Below are 19,122 nucleotides of genomic sequence, written 5' to 3'. Positions count from 1 at the left end.
AATAAAAGTGTTAGCTAAATGCTTTCATGCTAAAGTTTCAGTAACTACACAAAGCTCAGAAATATTAAAAAGAAGGTCGTTCATGATTGGTTTTATGTTGTTACAAAACTCACCTTAACATCATGCAACATTTCAGTAGCACCTTGTAGTTTTGTTCCTGTGGGATATGAGCACCAATTCGATGTAAATTCACAAGTAATATGTAAAGACGTGAAGGATATTTTACTTATCTGATTCTGATGTATACCTTTCTACAGTGTAAACTGATATTATTGGAAAGATTTGGCGTCTTGCACGTGCAAAAAAAACAACAACACTTATTGCAATGTAATGCGACTGCGACCACTGGATGGCGATGTTACACCAATGAGTCTTTTCTGCTTAATCGATACATGATTGGTTATCAGCTGACCTAAACCTTTGACTTATGATGATTTCAAACCAATTTTTGTTTAATATTTATGTATGTTCTTTTTCCTATTTGTTATAGCTATATTTGTTCAACAAATTTTTATATCTAATGATTTTTGTCTTGTTTATTGATTATAATGTGACAGTTTATCAGTTTTGGGTAATTTACTCATTACTAGTTACTAATTACGTCTTCAATCACGTAATTAGATTACTGTACAAATTACTCTCTCCAAAAAGTATTTAATTTATTATTACTAATTACTTTCTAAATCCTTTTTAGTAAATGATACAAAGATATGCTTTAAAAGTCTCGAATAAATCATATAACAGTACATACTTTATTCTGGTCACACTTTTTAAGCTCCAATTCTCACTATTAACTAACTATTAACTAATTTTGACTCAATATACTTATAATTACAGCTTATTAATACTTAGTAAAATAGTTGTTAAGTTTAAGTATTGGTAGGAATTGGGTAGGATTAAGGATGTTGAATAAGGTTTTGCAGAATCAGGCATTAATATGTACTAATAAACAGCTAATATCTCAGTAATATTAATGCTAATAACTGAGAATTGGAGAGTGTTACCGTTATTCTTATTAACTTGCTAAAGTATTTAATGTGAGAAGGATACATAAACATGCATTTTAACGTTAGACTTTAGATTTTGATGTTAAATCCATTATTATATATAATTGTTATACAGTACATAGTATGTACTGTATAACAATTATATATAATAATGGATAATTACTTACTTTTAATGGAATAATTGATAATTAATTACTTCTGATATAATTGAAATACTACATACACAGTATTTCAATTATATCAGAAGTAATTAAATTACTGGAAAAAATAACTTGCTTTACTTTTCTTTTTTTAAGGAAAAGGTAAATAAATTACAGTAACTAATTACTTAGTTAGAATCTCATCTGTTAAATATTAATTAATAAATAAATAAATAACAGTTCTGCTAACACCATACACACTGGGCCCTTCTCTTTTTGTTCTTTATTGTTTTACACAAAAAGCTGCATGCCGTACAGTCCAATACCCTGAAGTCACATATTCTGTTTGTTTTCATTGAATAACTCCCTATATGTCACTGCAGATGATGCTGCGGTAGATCTTTCACAAACGATGACATCATTCTCTCGGCCTCGGCAGCGGAGCCGAACACGTGAAACACACGCCATTTTGACTCTGATCCTGAGCGAACGGCGCCGTCTCTGCGCGGTTGTTCTTTGAGCCAAGATGGCGGACAGAGCGCCGCGGTTTCCTGATAGTCATTGCTTATGAAGGAAGTGCGCCGCGGAGCCCTTTAACGAAAGAAACGCACTCTCATTGGTTTCCGCGATGTTTACGGAGGGAGAGCCAATCATATGTGCCCGCTGATCCAGGTGATATCCCTCCTACCAGTATCTCCGGAGTAGGTTTATTTTGGTTTACCCCAGCTCATGTACCGCCGCCATTAGAGCTAGCCAAATCGCCAATGGAAATGGGAATTCCGGTGTCTAAAATCCTCTAAAATCCCGCGTTGATGCGAAAATCGCGGTGGCGTTGTGTGTTTTAGAGGAAGGGTGGCGAAATGACATGGGTGTTCCGCCGCACAATCGCTCTGCTGTCGCGGTAGATTGTCTGTGCTGAGCTGGATTTGGACCCGATAGGATTGGGTTTCGGCAGGACAGACATTCGGAAGGAAAGAGATACGTTTGCAAAAGGGCAAACTCGTGAACAGTGTTTACAAACTGAAGTGTGGAGTGCAAAGACAGGTAAGGGCCTTGTGATATTTTATATATGTGTGTGGGGGGAAATCACTGTAACGTTTGGATATGCAACAGGGCAGGTTAATGCGACGTCGATTTTGTTTTAGTTGTTGCGTCTCGCGTGTCAAAATTTAAGTAATGCATGTTGTAAAATGTTTTGTTTATTTTTATTGTTTTGTTTTCAAACACGATCTGTTACTGCAGTGAAATGTCACGGGAGAGTGTAATGTATGCGTTAAGTGGCCTTGTGTGTTTATTTACAGTACATACACAAACGCTGAAGCTTTTTTTATGGTGTTGCTTTAATTCGGGTAAAATCGACACCTTGGTGTGGAATTCCGAAAGGAGTCGAGAGTGTTTACAGACCATTAATGACGAGTTTTGTATTTGGTACATTTGAACTTGATACATTTGTAGCAGCGGAAATGCTTCTCACATTCCATGCGCGTGTTCAAAGGAAAACTGCCGCCCGTTATAGAAAACCCCTTTCACCGTTATGTTATAGTTTCCTGTCAGTATAAAAAGAACTTGTTTTTCAAACTTCAACAAGCATTTAACCCACTGTGATGTCGAGAATTTGTTTTGAAATCCAGCCAATCTGTCAAGATTCTGGCCTGGATTACAGACGTCTGACAGACACAAACACTAGTGTGAATTCGGACTTTCATTTTTATTTCGTCTTAATTTATCATTCACATATTTATTTAATGTGCAATAAACACATTACTGTGGTGGCATCATGTCACATAAATATAAATAACATTGTTGCCCAATTCAAATGCCATTGTGTTTACGTTCTTCCTGTAAAGTCACATTAAAATTTACTGTGGCAATACAATGGTGCATGTGCACAGTACATATTTGTAAGAAAAATGTAGGCCTGCATTTTGAAACGAATGTTAAAAACCAAAAATAGTCTAGTTACTAATGAGGGTAAAATGTAGGTTAAAGGATGTGACCGTTTACCCCAGTGAACTGGATTCATGTCCACCTGTTTAAGTTGTTGTCAGGAATAATCCAGAGTCCTGAGCAACTTTCCGGCCCCAAAGCCTTTCAGAGTAAATGTATTGTGCCCTTTTTTATTATTCCAGCAAATGGAAAGATTAAGGTCATTCAGATGTGAGAATAAAAAGACAGAATGAATCGACTGTGTTAGTTTATAAACACGAGAAATGCGGAGAATGTAGGTAATATAAACGGATGTGGATGTACCAGCTGAAGCACAAAGTATTTTCACACATCATTACCTGTTGCCTATCAACTGCTATGTCTAACAAAGCTATTACGTTTTTCCATCCTTTTAGCGATCTGCATTTGAATTAGCTTTTAGTAGTTCATGGCAACAGAACTAGATTATATTTGTAAAGTTATTTACCTTACAAAATGTACTTGCTGTATTGTGATACGTTGGAGGTGTATTATACTTTACATCATATATATTATTAGCATAACGAAATACCATAGTATTTGCATAGCACTTCAGGGAATACTATGGCTGTACCATAGTACAAGTAAAAAATACAGTTGCACTGTTGTTTATTTTGTATTAAGCCTACAATGAAATCCAAAGTCTGTTGTCGCATTTAAATTTGTGTGATTGCTGATTTAAATGAGGAAAATAAACATTTTATTTCTAAAAGTAAGGTATTGTACAAACAAAATATAAGACCCAGAATGGAGGAAATGTTTTTGCATTCAAATGTAAACAAATATGTTATAACATTGACCATGTTGATCTCTTTGTGCATAATGTCATTGAAACAAACGCAAGGGCCATTTTAAGAAACGCATTGCTCAGAATGACATAATCTGTATTCATTAATATTACACTTAGCATTAAATTATAAAGATGAAAATTGATAAAACAAATACATTGTCTATTCAGTAAAACACCATGATTTACTTGACATGTTTGTCATTTTTGCAGGAGAAACTGGAGTCGCTGTGACCCTGAGCAGGTGTACACAGGTGAAGAACAGAGAACAGGTGGGTGGGAGGGAGGGGGGAGATCAGCTGTGGTGACCGGCGCGAGCGAGGATGACAGATTTTGGCTTGAAGTGGAGCTGTGAGTACTGCACTTACGAGAACTGGCCGTCCGCCATCAAATGCACAATGTGTCGGGCCCAAAGACACAACGCGCCCATCATCACAGAAGAACCCTTCAAGAGCAGCTCCAGCCTGGATCCGCAGCTGTGCACCACGCAGGGCAGCTCCTCCCTACTCATCTGCCCAGACTCCAGCGCCCGGCCTCGGGTACGGATCGCAGACGAGCTGCCCGAGACCAGCAGCAAATGGTCCTGCCACATGTGCACCTACCTGAACTGGCCCCTGGCTATCCGCTGCACGCAATGCCTCAGTCACAGGCAACAGGGATCACATCAGAGGCCCCTTAGTCCGTCGGAGGCCCCCCAGACCTCAGGCTCCAGGCCTTCCCCGGTGACCTCCGACCCTTGCGAGAAGTATAATGACCGGAATCGGTTGAACATGCATGCACAACGGTGGCAGTGCTCAGCCTGCACCTATGAGAACTGGCCAAAGAGCCTCAGGTGTGTGGTTTGCGACCACCCGAAACCCAACAGTGCGCCCGAGACGCCCCAGCATGACTCGGAGGCGGAGAGCGCCACGTCCCAGTCCTCAGTAAATGAGCAGGAGAGGGATAACGTAAGGACATCGGGGGGCGGGGTGGTGAGCGGGAGTATTCGGGGCAGGCAGAGAAAACTCTCTCCTCCTATGTGTAAAGGGCAGGCGGAGGTGAAGATCGAGCTGGCGTCCGGAGCGATGGGCAGCGATAATGAGCAGGAGGCGGACTTCAAAAAGCTCAAACAGATCAGGAACCGGATGCGCAGGAGCGACTGGCTCTTTCTGAACGCGTGCGCTGGTAAGAAAAAATCTATCAACGTCATTTTATTATGTAACAAAATATCAAAAAAGTGCCATTTGCAACCAAACGATTCTTTAAACAGTTACCCTAGCGGAGTCAAGTTCATCATATTAACTGCAGCCAACTAACGTTTGCAAACATACCGTAACATTATGTTTTTGCCTTAGTATTATAATTATAAAGTTAGCATTAAAATTACATTTATATAGGTGTCCGAAATCGTTTTGAGGTCACGGTGCAAACTAGGGACCAGGGCCCGCAGGATGATGCCAGGGGGGCCCCAGTTTTATGACATTTTATAAAATACATTAATTTATAAACAATTCTGTGTAATTAAACCTTAGAAAAACAAGGCTACTAACCAACATCACTACATTGAGTTAAACAAAACATTCAATTATACAAATTTTAAGTTTGAGAGTTTTATTTCATACATTTTCTTTGGGCGGCAACGAAGAGATGCACCGTACACAAGGGAGCATGCAAAAAAAATTTTAAACCACTGGCTTAAACTACACTAGGTCTGTATAACAATTACACTCAACTAATCATTTGCAGAATAAAAGTTTTTGATTACATGTGTGTGTTTACTGTGTATAATAACTATGTATATATAAATAAATACACACACATGCATGTATAATTTAAAAAAAAATGTGTATACTAATATTCATTTATATATAATAAATATATAAATCTAAAAATTTATTTACACATATTTCTTAAATATATACATGCATGTGTGTTTAGTTTTATACATAAGGGTGATTCTCACGAAATGTGTCCAGCATCAGAATTTTTAAAAAGCCCTTAAAACCATTTTTTTGCACATATAAGATTAAGGTCTAAACTTACTATAACAATTATTTTTAGAGTATTTAAAAAATATTTTCTATAGAATTATTTACATTTTTTAGATTATCATTATCAAAAATTATCATTAGCGCAACATGATATTACATTAAATATATGCGTTTTCGGTAATGAGAACTAAAAATAGTGCTGCACAATTAATCGCATCGCAATCGTGATGTCAGCCTGTGCAATTATATGACAGCAAAATTTTGCAATTATTTTAAATAAATAAATGTGTGGACTTGTTAACACAAACTTGTGATAACTGTTTGATGATTTTCCTGTTTAAAACAGAAAGAAAAATGAACAAAAAAGGCAGTGCACGTGTGGCATGCACGTGTGTGGTGTGCGTCGTCACTTATACCAGAGCGAAGATGGATGCAGAGGAGGTTGACCATGATCTGGTAGCTAAAAAAAAACTCTACGTCTGTTGTATGGCGGTATTTTGGATTTAGGATTACTGACACTGAGCAGTTGCTACATCACGTGGCAATACGAAAACATTTCTAGTTTTACAAATACAAATTTTAGCCAAACTTTGTGGATTTTCCTTAAAACCCATCAAGTTGACTCATGATACCGTTTAGTGTAATCGCACATCGCAAATTTAGCATCAATAACCGCAATGGGAAAAATTACCCAAATCGTGCGTGCAGCCCTAACTAAAAAGTTGTCTAGGTACTATGACAATCAAAATTTTTACTTTTACCTGGAGAGAAAAAATAAGAACTGCTTACCTGGTAGCCATCTTGAGTGTCACAGTCAATTATATTCCAACAATTTTTTAAAAATGTTAGTTCCTTGAGGGCTTAAACAATGATTAAAAATTGTTGCGGAGGATGAGAAAATTGGTCTTGGACACATTTATATTCCTTATTATTGTCTCTACATTTACCAATGATCACCAAATACCACATGTTTCTTTACTGTAAATGTTTATAGTATAACATGCACTGAAGCTTTTTATTTTTTAGGTTTAGATTTTTTTATTTAAAATATTTCCATGTCAAAGAACCCAAATCCAGTCATGGACATGTTGCGGTAATGAAAATTTCCCCCTTAAATGTGGAAAAAACAACAAAATTGGTTTGTATGATATCATTTGAAATCATGTGCAAAATAGTACGTGAAGAGATTTTTGTAACTGTATGCTTCTTATTTTGATAGCATTTACTGTTTTTATCAAAATGTTTCATGACACCTCATAAGTCTAATTTCGCGAGAATCACCCATAATTATTATTATACACAATACACACACACATTTATAATTTTTTTATAAACAAAAGCTTTATTTCTCAAATGATTAGTTGCGATTAATCGTTATTCAGCCTTACACTACACAGTATTTCTGGTTATGTCGGATTCGTTTCATATCATTTAGTATTTCAGAAGACAGTTTGCATATGTATGGTTTGATTGCCACATGCAAATCTTGACAGATTTGCTCTCGTGGGCTCGCTCTCAGTAGGGAGTTTTCCTTTTAGCTTTCTGCTTGCTTGCACGAGAGCATGAAGTCGCATCTGTCTTTTGGGAAATTATCTGTGACTCATGATGAGGATTAAATCTGAAATGCATATTGCAGTATCAAAGCATTGTGAAAAAACTGTAAAGTTTTTTTTGTGGGTGCATGACGCTTCAGTGTGTTTGTATGCATTGGTCCGTTGAAATGTATTACCTTCTTTATTAGGTGTAGTGGAGGGGGATCTGGCTGCGGTGGAGGCGTTCAAGTCATCAGGTGGTGACATTGCACGTCAGCTGACCGCAGACGAGGTACGGATTCTGAACCGCCCGTCTGCGTTTGACGCTGGTTTCACGCTGGTGCACCTCGCCATCCGCTTCCAAAGACAGGACATGCTAGCGGTGCTGCTCACAGAGGTCAGAATTGATCTTACGATGGGAGACTTAATAAAATGGCAATAAGTATCTCAAAGAATCACATGACAAGAATCATTATTTTTAGTTACATATTTCCCATGAATCATTTTGGGAACTAGCAAGTACAAATTATTTTATAACAATTTATACATTTGGCAGACACTTCTGAATCAATGTTTAACCCTATACGGGTGATTCTCAAGAAAACTTGGTTTTAAAAATGTCAAGCATGAAAATGTAAAAATTGCTTAAATTTACTTTTTTTCCCACCAGACATTGAAAAACAAAGTCTGGAGTAAATGGGAACATTAATTTAAAAACTTTTACTTATCATTTAACACTTTTTGTAACATAATTTAAAAAATTAGTCCTAAAAAATCTCATTACCGCAACAGTCAGAAAACATCAACACTGACATATTTTCAAAATGACATGACGACAAACCTGAAAGAACATAATTTGGAGATTCTGCACATGCATTTAAAATCAAAGTATTATGCTTCTATTAATTAAATTAACATTTAATAAGCATCTGTTGCGGTAATGATAATCAAAATGTCGTGTAAGCATTCTGACAAGACAATATTTCAAATTAACTGTAAAAAAAAATGATCTTACCTTGTAGCCATCTTGAAGTAACTGGTCCATGTGCTTGGTCACTCAAAATCAAACTTTATTAAAATTCTGTATGTGTGCTTAAACTGTTCTCAAAAAGTGTTGCGGAGGATGAGAACATCAGGCATGGACACATCATTTTCCTAATTTTTCTTCATTATTATTATACATGAATATTCAATAAATATTTTTTCTGTCATCTAAAGTAGTCTAGCAAAACATCCATTTATTTTTTTCTTAATATTTTTGTGTTCATTTGATTAAATTACAACATAACGCATGTTCAAACACAGCCGGACACATTGCGGTAATGAGAATTTCAGCAGAAAATGAGATAAAATTTACCATTATAAATTCTTATGTTGAAATCACACATTGTGCAAGGTAGAACACAGTATTGTGTTAATTCTGATGCTTTTTAATGTTACTATATTACACATTTTAAAGCTAAAATCATTAGTGCCGTGGTGTTTCAATGGTTTCGTGAGAATCACCAATACGTTTTAATATCAGTATGCATGTTCCCAAGTAATCGAACACACACACTCAAATACTTGAGTTCAATCAAAATATAAACTCAAAATAAGCTTATAATAACAGTTAAGTCCAGTGCAGGAAAAAATAAAGTGATCACAATATAATAAGTTTTTTATACAAAACAATAGAAATGAAGAATCACAATCTGATATTGATTCAGTTCATTTAACAAAGTTCTTGCAGATTTTCATCACTGTATTTCCTTCATTCTTTAGGTATCTCAGCAGACAGCTAAGTGTATACCCGCACTTGTGTGTCCCGAACTAACAGAACAGATCCGCAGGGAGGTGGCCGCAGCTCTTCACAGACGTAAAGGAGAATTCCCCTGTTACTTCTTCACTGATCTCGTCACCTTCACATTACCAGCAGGTTCTCATTTATTCTTGTTTAGGAAAAGATTCCTTGTTGCCACATGATGGTCAGGTGCTTCCTGTTGCATAACACGTGGGATTCGGTCATGAGATTGTGTCTGTGTGTTCTCTGTGTATTCTTGTTTTCAAAGCAAAAGGATTGTAAATAACAACAAGGTTGTCAATGCACAAATTTTAATGTGTTGCATTTGATTCTTTTAAGATATTGAAGACCTTCCCCCAAATGTACAAGAAAAATTGTTTGATGAGATCTTGGATCGAGATGTGCAGAAAGGTAACCAGAACAAGTTTTTCTGAAAATTGTTGCCAAGTAACAGAAGTGTTAGCTTTACAAAAATACGCGAATATTGATATGTATTTAATTTCTATGACCTACATATAATCAAAAAATGTTGACACTTGGCTAAAGCATATACATCTGTGCCGAAAAGTCACTGGGTGCACAGGGTTTAACATTAAAACTATATAAAGCCTATTTTTTTGTATTTTTGGTTATGCTTAGGGATGGGAAAATTTCATATCATTATTATAGTGACCAAAGTTATCATGGTCATGGTTTTGTTCAAATGAGATGGAAATGTTCAAAAGGAACTGATACACACATTAAAAACATTTGAACAATAATATTTAAAATTTAATATTTCATGTCCCTGATATTATTTCTGTGGTAAATAAATAAATAAATCTATCTAGTAAGTTTACAGTGAATTAATACATCAGTACATTATCCCTTAAATGCTGCCTTGTGCAAAAAACTATGTTGCATGTGCACGCCCGTCAGGACACTTTATCGTGGTTAATCATGAAACCGGTAATCGTCCCATCCCTATTATGCATGATTAGATGATTATTCATTTCACTATTTGATTTAGCATAGTTTTCACTGCTGTCCTAGAGGGGTAGTGTGAGTTAATAAAAAATAATCAATTACAATTAAATCATACAATTTAAAAGGGACATATCATGAAAATCTGACTTTCCATGTTTAAGTGCTATAATTGGGTCCCCAGTGCTTCTATCAACCTAGAAATTGTGTAAAAGATCAACCTAGTAACTTAGTTTTGGTAAACCATTCTCTGCAAGCATGTGAAAAATAGGTCATTGAAATTTGGCTCCCCTTGTGATGTCAGAAGGGGATAATACTACCCCTTAATCTGCACTATCCAACCACGGCACTTTAAATTGCAAATGAGTTCATCTCTGCACTAAATTAAAGGACACACCCAAAAACGGCACATTTTTGCTCACGCCAAGTGGCCATTTTAATGTTATAATAAATGATATATATGGTATTTTGAGCTAATCTCTCTGGGGACACCAAAGATTTATTTTACATCTTTAAAAAGTCTTGTGAAATGTCCCCTTTAAATACTTAATTTTAAAATTAAGTCTAACATTGTAACAACAATATAAATAAAACACTTACTAATAAAAAAAAAATGTATTTGTTTAATCTGCATGTCATGTGACTATTACGCAACACCACAATGGTGCCATTTTGCAGAACTCATGCAAAATGAACAGATGTGTTTTATATAATAAAAAAATGAAAGTCCAATAACATGTAATAATAACAATAATTATGTAAAATACTACCGATAAAAACTTTAAAATAGATGAGAAATAAATGTACAAATGTGCTATTAAAATCACAGGGTATTTCAAGTAAATAATTTAGGTCAATGGAGGTCAAAAAAGTTTTTAAATCCCTGATCAAGAAGATGCCTTAGCTGGTCTATTTCAGTTGTATCCCTAAAGGAAAGCCGTAAATGTGCAAAGAGCAGCTTTAAGGATCTGGTTTGTTTTCTGCAGAGCTAGAGGAGGAGTCTCCCATCATAAACTGGTCTTTGGAGCTGGGCACACGTCTGGATAGCCGCCTGTACGCTCTGTGGAACAGAACCGCTGGAGATTGTCTTCTGGATTCTGTTTTACAGGCCACATGGGGAATTTATGACAAAGACTCGGTCCTGAGAAAAAGCCTCAACGATAGTTTACATGACTGCTCTCACTGGTAAGACGGAAAAAAGTCAGCAATTTCCAACCTTTATAATGTTTTTATCTACCAAAAATTCAAATCAGTCAGAAGTAGATTGAATTGTGCCAGAATGATGTAACAATAGTCATTGTTGATATTACAGATATCATTTGTGCTTTGCATTCCAGGTTTTACACACGCTGGAAAGAGTGGGAATCCTGGTATTCCCAGAGCTTCGGCTTACATTTCTCCCTGAGGGAGGAACAGTGGCAGGAAGACTGGGCATTTATACTGTCATTAGCAAGTCAGGTATATAACTAATCATCTAGTTTTGGCATCACTGCACACAGCACCCATAACTACTCATTATTTATGTTCTGTTGTTGTTGATGTCGGGTGCATATTTTAGCAGAACCATTTTATTGAATGATTTTACATAAATTTGGTGTTAAAGTAAAATTAAATTAAAGTGATGAGGCGGTCAAAGCGTTAGTCATATCTGAAGAGGTTGAAGCGACCATTAGCCATCATTATATTAGCAATATACACCACAGTATACCCGTTTACCTAAATGTACAGCTGCTGATGCATTTGGATAAACAGCTTTTCCATGTAATAAATAAATATGTCACCACCTACAGAGATCACTGACTCATACAGAAAGACACACACACATACACATCCCACCCAAATACAATGAGTTTGTTTTCCATTAAGCTTTTTATACAACTGTTGGGCTAGGAATTGAAAATGGACGGTTTATATTGTAAAAGATTTGTAATGGTTTTTCACAGAATGTTTCACGGATGATTTTATGTAGGGATCACATACTGTGTGTATATATAATCAAAATGTAACAATTTACTTATCATTTGAAACAATTTTCCCTTTCCACTGAAGTCACCAGGCTGCAAAAGGTATTGGATAATGTTAGCCAATAAGCAATGAGCTATTAAGCCATCAGTTTAGCAAAATTATGCCCGGTCTGGCTCTAAATTGCAAATGGCAAATTAAATCATTGTGATTTTGTAATAAAATAAGCCTGTGTTATACAAAACATTGAGTGCAGATGTGTTACTGTAACATTCATATATCCTCTTCATGTTTTGTGCCTGGAGCCGGGAGCGAGTTTAGAGCAGACGCACGTGTTTGTGTTGGCACACATTCTGCGCAGACCCATCATTGTGTACGGTGTAAAATATTACAAGAGCTTCAGAGGAGAGACTCTGGGATACACTCGATTTCAAGGTAAGCTGTTCTGCTAGGCTGTACTTTATGGGTAATTATATAATTGCAGGCATGTTTGGTGTTCAAAGTCAAGATTTGTTCTGCTTTTTCTGCTTGGTTATATTATTGTTTTAAGAATTTGGTACTCATTGTCATGGATCCAAGATTTTACAGGCCATTAGAATATAATATTTAATCATTTCTGTCTCTTATATAGCTGAAAGTCATGATTTACTTTTTTTGTCTGTGTCAATTGTTACTGTCAAACTCTGTTACCAAATCAAGGTCCTGGGAAGTTTTTGAAAATATTCATACATAGATACAGGTCATTGAAAATGCTTGAATCTATTTTATGCAAGAAGTTTTCTGAAAAAAAAAATCCATATTATTCCCTGTGTAGTGTAGGATAATATCATAAAAATTCTAGACTTTTTAAGCACACGTGCTAAACTGTTCGCTTTTAATGCTTATATCTTCTGTATGTGAATGTTGATTCATACCAAAATGCTTTTAGGCATAGTTGTTTTTGACGCATGAAAACGTCTCGGGTTACGTATGTAACTGTTGTTTTCTGAGAAGGGAACGAGATGCTGCGTCTCCATTGCCATACTTCTTGCGACCCTGTAACGCCGCCATTGGTAATATTTCAGATAGCGATATACTTCCTGGTTCCTGCGTCACGCTGTCGTTTAAGCCTCACCATTGGTTGAATTTGATATACACATTCAGACGCACTTACCACTGGAGGCTTCCCAAAGTGTTACCGCAGTGACTCAGCGTGAGTTCCCGCGAAAGGGAACTGTAACAATGTATCTTAAAAGGTAACACGATGTAACCTTGCTCTAACTTATAATATTTCCCCACATTTAGTCCTTGAATTTGAGGGTACTAGACCTGGAAAGTCCTTGAATTTGATGTTAACTGAAGTGTTGGAACCCTGTGTGTTTCCATTACAGATTTGCGCAAAACGTATGCGCTATTTTCTAAATGTCAATCAAAAAACACTTTTGTGAAATGACGGCATTTCCACTAATCGATGATATGCGACTAAAAGTTTTTCCTCTTGCGATAAGTCATTCAATTCCTAGGCATTATTTCAATTGAAGGAGACGTTGGAGTGTTATCCGAACATTAATGCCAAGAAAAGACCCTTATACTTGGGAGAGGCAACGTATGAGGTGTTTCTTGGTAGATTATTTTAAATTAAAGGAGATGTTGGTAAGGAAAGCCTCTTGGGTGTTTCTGGGAGGTTTTAGTACATACAAAGGGGTTTCCCAAACAGGGTTTAGATTAATCCAGGAGTAGGCCTTATGACATTTAAGAGTTTTTTCAAACATAACTTACAGAAAATCAATACTGGTGTGCATTTTGAGGCAATAATGATTTTAATAATGGTTACGTGTTTCGGACCTGAAAATGCAAACAAACGGTTTAATTTTAGTCTTGCGAATTACACCTTTTCTGAATTGCCTGAAAAAACCACCTCATCCCAGGTTTGGCAAAAATGACGTGTTTGCATTGACCGCATTTTTAATTTGCATGTAAATTTGCGCAATTTGAAGGGTAATGGAAATGCAGCTAGTGTGTGTTTCTCTGTGTATTAATGCCACTTCTGTCACATACTGTCAACACTGTTACTCTGCCTTGGTAACAGAGTTGACAGTAACAGAAATGACACAGACAAATTCAACCATACTACTGTTAATTTAACAGGAAATCATGATTTTTAGCTACACAATAACTTTTTACAGTAATATTATTTTTTTGTTGCTTGTAGGTCCATAACAATAAGTACCAAATTATTAAAATAATTAAAAATATAATCACTTGAAACACCAAATCTACCTCACTCATGTTTTGTTCAGATAATGCGACTCTGCACCCTTACAAAAATGTCCCATGGTTTCCACTTAAATACCATAACAGTCACAATTATTGTTAGGACTGTAAATTTGTAATGAATTACTATGAGATCTTTAAACAGTCTGTCATTTTGTTTCTTTTCTTCATTACAGTAGTTACTACTAACATTATAGCCCACTGTAACTATAGTAACTGTTTCTCTTGGTGGTTTCCATAGTAAACTTGTATAGCACCACACATTTTCTTTTTTTCTGTATTTGTGATGATAATAATTGGTGTAAAACGTTTGCAATTGTTCTACCAAGAGAGGTGTAATCTCTGTGATATCAGTTAAAGGATTAGTTCATTTTCTTAAAAAAAAATCCAGATAATTTACTCACCACCATGTCATCCAAAATGTTGATGTCTTTCTTTGTTCAGTCGAGAAGAAATTAGGTTTTTTGAGGAAAACATTCCAGGATTTTTCTCATTTTAATGGACCCCAAAACGTAACAGTTTTAATGCAATTTAAAATTGCAGTTTCAAAAGACTCAAAATGATCCCAAACGAGGCATAAGGGTCTTATCTAGCGAAACGATTGTCATTTTTGACAAGAAAAATAAAAATATGCACTTTTAAATCACAACTTCTCATCTATCTCTGGTCCTGTGACGTGCCAGCGTGACCTCACGTAATTGCGTAATGACGTGGAAAGGTCACGTGTTACATATATGAAACGCACATTTGCGGACCATTTTAAACAATAAACTGACACAAAGACATTAATTGGTATCATTCAACATACAACATCGTCGGAACGGTCCTCTTTTTCCACACTTAAAGACACCGGGGCGTAGTTTCGCATACGTCATCTGTGACCTCTTGATGTGATGACGTATTGCGTGAGGTCGCACTGGTGCGTCACAGGACTGGAGATAGACGGGAAGTTGTGGTTTAAAAGTGCATATTTTTATTTTTCAATTGTGAAAAAATGACAATCGTTTAACTAGATAAGACCCTTATGCCTCGTTTGGGATTGTTTAGAGTCCTTTGAAACTCTGTTGAAACTGCATTAAAACTGTTACGTGTTGGGGTCCATTAAAATTTGAAAAATCCTGGAATGTTTTCCTCAAAAAACACAACCTCTTCCTGACTGAACAAAGAAAGACATCAACATTTTGGATGACATGGTGGTGAGTAAATTATCTGGATTTTTTTAAAGAAAATGGTCTGATCCTTTAAGATCTACTGTAACACAGACATCAGAGATTTAGAGCTTTTGTTTTTATCCTTACCATGATTTTAGGTGTATACCTGCCTCTGCTGTGGGAGCCAAGCTTCTGCTGGAAAAGCCCCATCGCCCTCGGTTACACACGTGGTCATTTTTCTGCCCTGGTTGCTATGGAGAACGATGGCTATGATAATCGAGGCGCGGGCGCCAACCTGAACACAGATGATGATGTCACCGTTACGTTCCTGCCATTGGTCGACAGTGAGCGAAAGCTGTTGCACATCCACTTTCTGTCAGCACAAGAGATGAGAGAAACAAAAGCACGGTTTCATTAAGACAATGGTTTTTACGAGCTGGTAGCAGTGCATTTTGGGATTGCTATAATTTTGCATTAGATTTTGGCTAAATTAAGGGAGTACTATTTAAAGGACAACACCACTGTTTTTCAATATTTTACTATGTTCTTACTTTAGCTTAGACAAATGAATACATATCTATCTTTTTTCGATGCGTGCACTTAATCTTTGAACAACGTGTCATGAATGTGTTAGCATTTAGCCTAGCCCCATTCATTCCTTAGGATCCAAACAGGGATGAATTTAGAAGCCACCAAACACTTCCATGTTTTCCTTATATAAAGACTGTTACATGAGAAGTTACACGAGTAAGTATGGTGGCACAAAATAAAATGTGGCTAGAGAACGGAAGGCGTAATGGCACTTAGTTTGCAGCACTTGGACCTCTTCCGTAATACAATATAGTTCTCATTTTTTATCCGCTTAAAAAATCGGCACCGGCACGTTTTATTTTGTGACATGGACGTGTTTTGTGGCTTCTAAATTCATTCCTGTTTCGATCCTAAGGAATGAATGGGGCTAGGCTAAATGCTAACACATTCGAGATGCGCTGTACAAAGATTAAGTGCACGCAATGAAAAAAGATAGGTATGTATTATTTTTTCTAAGTTGAGGTAAGAACATAGTAAAATATTAAAAAACGGTGGTGTTTACCTTTAAGGTCTTTGTGATTTCATCGGATTGCTTTTTTAATGGGTTTTGTGTGCGTCTGTCAGATGGGTACGGAGGAACAACAGGAGCGGATGTTGAGGCAGTGGATGGACTGTTGCGTGACGGAGGGCGGGGTTTTGGTCGCGATGCAGAAGAGCTCGAGGAGGCGGAACCACCCGCTTGTCACTCAGATGGTGGAGAAATGGCTGGACGGTTATCGGCAACTTGCTGCCTGTCCCACTCTTTCTGATGGGGAGGAGGAAGAGGAAGATGAAGATGAGTGAAGAAGACCCCACGACGAAGTTCACTTGACACTACAACACGGCCCAATTGTTTTCCTTCACATATAAACACACAAACGCACACGCGTGTAAACCCCGGCTAAAAAAAATACAGACCCAAGGTTTCCTTTTGGTTTTGGTCCTTAATACAGCAAATAATTTGGGTTTGTTGAAAATAAAGGAATGCAATCATGATTGTATTTGTCTTTAAGAAGTACGTTCTTTGCTTTATGTTTGCGTTTCGTTTTTTTTTTATTTGCTGTTGCGATGCTTGTAGTGACGTAAGAAAGAAAAGGACTGAGAACTGACGCAAGTGTGCGATTTTGAGAGAATATATTTAAATAGGTAAATTGCAGCAATTTAAGCACCCTTTTTAAAAACTGGTTCTGTTTGTAAAGGAACTGACTCAAGTGTCTACTTTTCTGTTTGTGTAGCGTTAGACTGAGATACTGAAACATAATTCACTACACGTTTGAAAACATGCATTCACGCAACTAATCGCACTCAAAATACGATTGTCGTGTTTTCTGTTTAAATAAAGCTTGGTTGTTTGTTTTCACCTGGATATGGAGGAGAAATCTAGTGGACAATGATTTCAATTTCTAACTTTCCTGTATTTATCTGAATAATAGTTTGTGAGTCATAGAAATGAATGATTTTTCACTCATATTCACGTCTTGTCCCATTTCTGAAGGGCGCTTTTCGCAAAGTAACATTATTTCAGCTCTTTTTTTGTTGTTGTGGTCCGTTTCAAATGTCCACAGGTTCTCAGTGCAGGTTTGTCCACTACGTTTCTGAACTTCTGTGTACAACGTCATCCCTTTTAAAGACTTGATGTAGACCAAAATGAATACTGAAAGAGATCTGTGGAGTGTGTTTGCATTGCTAATATAACCAGTTAACTGGGTTTGTTCTTTCCATGACTCATTGCATCTCATCTTGTATTCGTGTCCAAATTCAGACCCTCACAAACTCATCTTTATGTTTTAATTTATTTTACATTATGTGACAGTAGTCGCTACACTATGGCATATTTGATATATAAGATGGAGACCAAATTTGGTGACCCAATGGTTTTGAATGTCCAACTATAAAACTTTAAAAAACTAAAAAGTGTGATTTTTCTAAATGATAAACCACAAATGCTTATCATCTAGGACTAGGTGAACTATATGGTTTTTTTAACTTAAGGATAAAACCGTAACAAAGTTATTACTTTGCTTCGTGTAGTTTTATATTTATTATTACACAAGCTTGTTCGACTGGCGGATGACGTCAAACTACCGCGAGAGCGTTTCGAGAAACCATACGGAGAAGTCTAATTTCGACTCGCTCTCGCGGTACTTTGACGTCATCCGTGTGTCAGTTATTGCGGCGCTGCATAAAGTCGAACACACTTGCTATTTGTGTTAAAAGGACGACATATACATAAAGGTAAATGTTTAAAAAAAAAAACGTGAAATCTGAACAAAACTGTCACGAATATCAAAAGATGATAAATAAATAAAATTTAATTATGACATTAAGAAAATGTAATATTTCTGTGAGTGTTCAGATTTTTATGACAATTAAGAAATCATCCACATTAATGAGAAAATCTAATTCTTAATGTTGTAATTCAACTACACATGTATTATGTTAGCTTTTGTTGTTTATCATTTAAAGGGTACATATTATTCAAAATCCACTTTTACAAGGTGTTTGGGTATAAAAGTGTCACCATACAATAAAAAAATCCCCATTAAACCAAAGCATTCTCATTAGAGATGCTGTTTTGATTCCCTTGTTAATGTGATGTCACTCAAACAAAGCCCCGCCCACTCCCACAAACTGGTTAATTTTGTTAGCACATTGTAGCACTAATGCGGCTAAATATACTATTGTCTCAAACTGTATTCACAGGAAATCAACCTATTTTTTAACCAAAAGCGCTCATGGTCTGTTGGCAAGGGAGAGAGGAGCTGAAGCTCATTTGCATTTAAAGGTACAGACAGCATGTTTTTGCTCCCACCCAAATAGTGGCATTTTGGACATGCTATTATAAATGATCTGTGGGGTATTTTGATCTGAAACTTCACAGACACATTCAAGGCACACTTGAGACTTTATACATATAGAAATGGCATAATATGTGCCCTATAAATGATGTCATAAAGGGAAAAATGTCAACTTTTCCAATGGGTTCTCACACCTTAGTTAACTTCAAATTCAAGGACTAAATGTGGGGACACATTTCAA

General features: G+C 36.4%; 1 protein-coding gene across 1 annotated transcript; it reads left to right on the top strand.

Annotated features, from left to right (window-relative positions):
- The first annotated feature begins 1,558 nt into the window (after window positions 1-1,558).
- Window positions 1,559-17,802, top strand: zranb1b (zinc finger, RAN-binding domain containing 1b). Its single transcript, XM_073869971.1, has 10 exons — window positions 1,559-2,191; window positions 4,113-5,063; window positions 7,611-7,798; window positions 9,166-9,319; window positions 9,524-9,595; window positions 11,134-11,332; window positions 11,485-11,605; window positions 12,415-12,544; window positions 15,672-15,904; window positions 16,672-17,802. Exons 2-10 carry the CDS (start codon window positions 4,223-4,225, stop codon window positions 16,885-16,887), a joined length of 2,154 nt encoding a protein of 717 aa, XP_073726072.1. The 5' UTR covers window positions 1,559-2,191; window positions 4,113-4,222; the 3' UTR covers window positions 16,888-17,802.
- Window positions 17,803-19,122: the final 1,320 nt, after the last annotated feature.

The sequence above is a fragment of the Misgurnus anguillicaudatus genome, chromosome 7, assembly GCF_027580225.2.
Source record: "Misgurnus anguillicaudatus chromosome 7, ASM2758022v2, whole genome shotgun sequence".
Classification (NCBI taxonomy): Eukaryota; Metazoa; Chordata; class Actinopteri; order Cypriniformes; family Cobitidae; genus Misgurnus; species Misgurnus anguillicaudatus.
The sequence above is the reverse complement of the archived record's forward strand: the minus strand, read 5'-3'. Positions and strand labels throughout refer to the sequence as shown.